Genomic DNA, 4,074 nt, shown 5'->3' with positions numbered 1-4,074 from the left:
CCACCGGATAAATCACTATCCGTTGGGTAGCGCAATTGGTTTCGCAATTACTTATCCACTGGATAGTGATTTCTCCGGCGGATAGCGCTATCCATCGTTTGAACAACTGGGACCTGGAGTCCACTTTGCGATGAACGCGCTTACTTTTCGCTCATGAAATAAAATGCATGTGTATGAACACATCTCCTAATACTTGAAAGGCTCAAACTGCTGAGATTCATATGGATAGACTTTTTTTCAACCAAATACCTTTGTATCATGGTGTCACGCAAGGTGACAATTCGGAAATTCAAAATGCTGTATTTCGAAACGAAAGACGTCATGGAACTGGAAACTTGAAAAGAGATTTATTTCTAGGTTATCTTCAATCTCCTTACTACAAAAATTCAGGAGACTTTGCGATTTTGATTTTAGAATTTGATGAGGTCACTGTGAAAACCATCTAGTGTTTTCTTTCTTCTCTCGGGTGGGGTCTAGAAGGGGATCCAGTTTTGTACCGTCCCTACTCAAGACCTATTAAAATCTCTCTTCAACTCCACGCACGAACCGTCGTTAAATTACCGGAGGCTACCATTTAGGTAAACTAGTTTATGCACTTATGCATATCAGAGACATCGCATGTGCATTGATTGGCGAAGTTGACAATACTTGGTGAGAGAAGCTGTTTGAAATATGGATGGTCTGAAAAAACGATAACGACGTAAAATAGACATGTGACTGAGTTGAGACTTCAACTTGTTGTCTTCGCCCTGAACTAACCGGCCGTTGTATTCCCATTCACTTCACGTCTCTCTAACTTCTTCGTTCACTTCTTTCGTGATTTTCTGGTAGAAAACGGTTTATGGTAATGATAATTTATTGTTGGAAACTGGAGCGAAAATTATTGCTTTTTTTTCTCCTTTTCCTTTCCATTTAATAGGAAACAGAACGAGGATAGCACTCAAGGTGCTGCTGATCAGTGTCCAGACTTTCTCTCTCCTGAGCAACACCAGTTGCTCTCTGGGAAGCCATCGTTGAAAGGTTTAATGGAGAGAGTTCACGAGATGAAAGAGAAAACGTTTTTACAGGTACACAGAACAAGAGCATTAATACATTGACAGGTCGAGCACGTCTCTAATACTCCACATACAGACCTTCTATCTTGGCAGGCTTGGGGAATGTGGAGAATCGTGAAATTTCGAATGAAACCCTCTGGAAAGATTAATCTGGGTATGGCTCAAGCTAAACTTGACAAGCTCGCATCGCGCAAGCCTTGCAGTGGATGACCAAATGTTCCATTACCGCGCACAAACTATTATAAAAATAGCTTTAGCTATACTGAGTGGCCATCCATCCATCCATCCACCCGTCCATCCATCCATCCATCCATCCATCCATCCATCCATCCACCCGTCCATCCACCCGTCCATCCATCCATCCATCCATCCATCCATCCATCCATCCACCCGTCCATCCACCCGTCCATCCATCCATCCATCCATCCATCCATCCATCCATCCATCCATCCGTCCATCCATCCATCCACCCTTCCATCCATCTATCTATCTATCATCGTTACTTTCGCATCTCGAGACATCCTGGAGCTTCCAGTATTGGCATCCAGCTCCAAGATGGAGACTCCACCCATTGCTGGGAACTCCTGACAAACCAGCCATGATCCCCCATGCAGCAGAGAAGATACGCACTCGTCACACTGGTAAACAGTGGAAAGTAGAGGGAGGAGTGGGGAGGGAGGGGAAAACCGCTAAATGCTCCACGCAAAATGCTGCTTCTTCCCGCCACACCGATAAATAAGCTCTACAACCCAAAACAAGAGGCATCAGGCGTATGCGCGAATAGAACAAAACTCTGACTAACAACAACTGACCGCAGTCGCTCCTAGTTAACTTGCATTTAACCTCATTCGAAAGATTAGTCTGATTTTCTACTCGACGTATAAAAAATATGTTGAAATATAGCAATTTAGAGTATTGACCCACAAACTTTCTATTGCGGTTTGATACGTTTTGCTCGCGTCGTTTGAAACCAAGACCATTCAACAAATACTCCTTTTTTCTCTTTTTTGCTTTATAAATTAATATTTTATTTTTAGGTGGATGAAGTAGCTCGAGCAGTGAATATCCTGAAAGAATATCAAGAGGCTGCGAGTGGATTCATCAATGCGAATGTTAAGACATTTGGTACGTATACCAGTGACATAATACGGCTTCTCATTGAAGTATTTTTCATTTCAAAATCGATTAATGCTTATTCCAAACCAATAGCCCATTTCCGAGTTGCTGCTGTCTCAGTTTCAAAGCGAGTCCTGGTGCACAACCATTTAAATGGCAATGAGTTGCTTTTTCTTATGCAAATCAAACTTATTTCGATTCCTAGTTCGAGTGAGGCCTAACACTACTGTGAAGTTTTATATTCCCAATTATTCCATCAGAGATCAACCCCAGGATCAACCCGTTCTGGCCTTGTAGCTCAGTCGGTAGAGCAACGGTAATCAAATCCGAAGGTCGTGGATTCAAATCCCACCTTGGTCAGAGTTTTCTGTCCTTGTGTGGGCCCAATTCCAATACTAGGGTTGATCTCTAATGGAATAATTGGGTATAAAAAACTTCACAGTAGTGTTAGGCCTCACTCGAACTTGGAATCTTTACTATCAATATGCTACTGAAGGACAACAACTAACGATTATCCAAACTTATTTCCTTTACAATAGTTGAGCACCAAGACTCACTTCGAAACCGAGACAAACAGAAACTCGGAAATGGCCCATTCCACACAGCACACCATTGGTTACATTCTAATCTTGAGCGCTATTCAGTTGCGATTTACGATGGTGGTTTCGATGCTCTTGTCTTCCATTGCTACGATTAATGATTGGTCTCAAGGCATGTGCGATATTCTCTGTCATTAATAGTCAATAGAAAAATTCATGGTGATGTGCGTGCTCCGAGTGTCTCCCTCCCACAGGTAGTTTGCTATTTCGTGCGTTCCGCTTGTATGCAAATTAGCCACTATCAAAAATATCATAATACTCTTTGTTTGTCCCTCCAACATTTTGCCTAGGCATTGTTTCCAGTTTCTCTTGGTACCACTAGAAGTCCCCAAGGAAAATAAAACCAATGTTTATGCAAAATTTTGGAGGGACAGACATTCGAAAACTCAGTTTGGCTCCTTCTGTTAGCTTGAAGACACTAGTTATCAGCAAGCTAATGCCTGTGTGTAAGTTGGTTTTGTCTTTGTTGGCGTCTAAAGTTTAAGCCAGTCCTAACCGTCTCATTCTCGTACGCTTAAAAGCGTCTCTTGTTGAGAGAACGGAGGACATTTGGTTATGACGCTATTTCTACCTTTCGCAATGAAAACACCTTTTCCCGTTGGTCTTAAAATTACTTTTCTTTTTTTTTTTTTTTTCATAGCTAAGAAAACGTTTGAACCCGTCAGTCAGACTGGAACTCCAAGAACAGTGATTCCTCGGCTGCTAAGAAAACTCTGATCTTTCCGGCTTGTAGTTTTGCCAATGCAACTTCATTTATCTCGCGAGTATTTTTATCTCTTGTACACCTTTTGCACAGCTTTTTTAGTCGTAGAAAGAAAACAAGAGACATTTTGACAGAACGCATGGAAGAGTCAATGTATTTGCGCTCTATTTTCATCTACCAGATTGGAATGTTTCCCGCCATCATGTAGTGTTGATGGCCCCTTTGCAACTACGGTTTGGGCACTCTGGTGGGGTGGGGTGGGGTGGGGAATAAAGTTTCCAAATGACGTCTGCCAATGACACAAGGGAATTTACGCAAGGACGACGACGACTAATAAGCAAAAACAATGGTTCTGCACGCCCCGCACGTGCGTTTCATATATTTTGAGGCATTTCTTTGCCGTTCTCGTCTTCAAAACGACGTGAAATGACCAAATAGAGCGTTTTCACTCACGTGACCAGCAGCCATATTGGATTACTGAAACAAAGGGAAGTTTTACATAAAAATAGAGTTCAATTCCCGGAGGATTAGTTTGGTACACCATCATGGCCGCGATTTCTTTGTTTTCCCGCCGTGACGTCATGTGTAAACGCTCTATATG

The 4,074-nt window shown here is 42.3% G+C and overlaps 1 protein-coding gene across 1 annotated transcript in view; it reads left to right on the top strand.

Annotated features, from left to right (window-relative positions):
* Positions 1–3,622, top strand: part of LOC137993141 (uncharacterized) — a 21,120-nt gene extending 17,498 nt beyond the window's left edge. The window contains exons 10-12 of the mRNA XM_068838824.1: positions 920–1,067; positions 2,093–2,180; positions 3,411–3,622. Of these exons, the coding sequence (XP_068694925.1) occupies positions 920–1,067; positions 2,093–2,180; positions 3,411–3,487 (313 nt within the window). The 3' untranslated portion in view covers positions 3,488–3,622. The remainder of the gene's footprint in view (positions 1–919; positions 1,068–2,092; positions 2,181–3,410) is intronic.
* Positions 3,623–4,074: the final 452 nt, after the last annotated feature.

This window comes from Montipora foliosa, chromosome 2 (assembly GCF_036669935.1).
Source record: "Montipora foliosa isolate CH-2021 chromosome 2, ASM3666993v2, whole genome shotgun sequence".
Taxonomy (NCBI): domain Eukaryota; kingdom Metazoa; phylum Cnidaria; class Anthozoa; order Scleractinia; family Acroporidae; genus Montipora; species Montipora foliosa.
The sequence above is the reverse complement of the archived record's forward strand: the minus strand, read 5'-3'. Positions and strand labels throughout refer to the sequence as shown.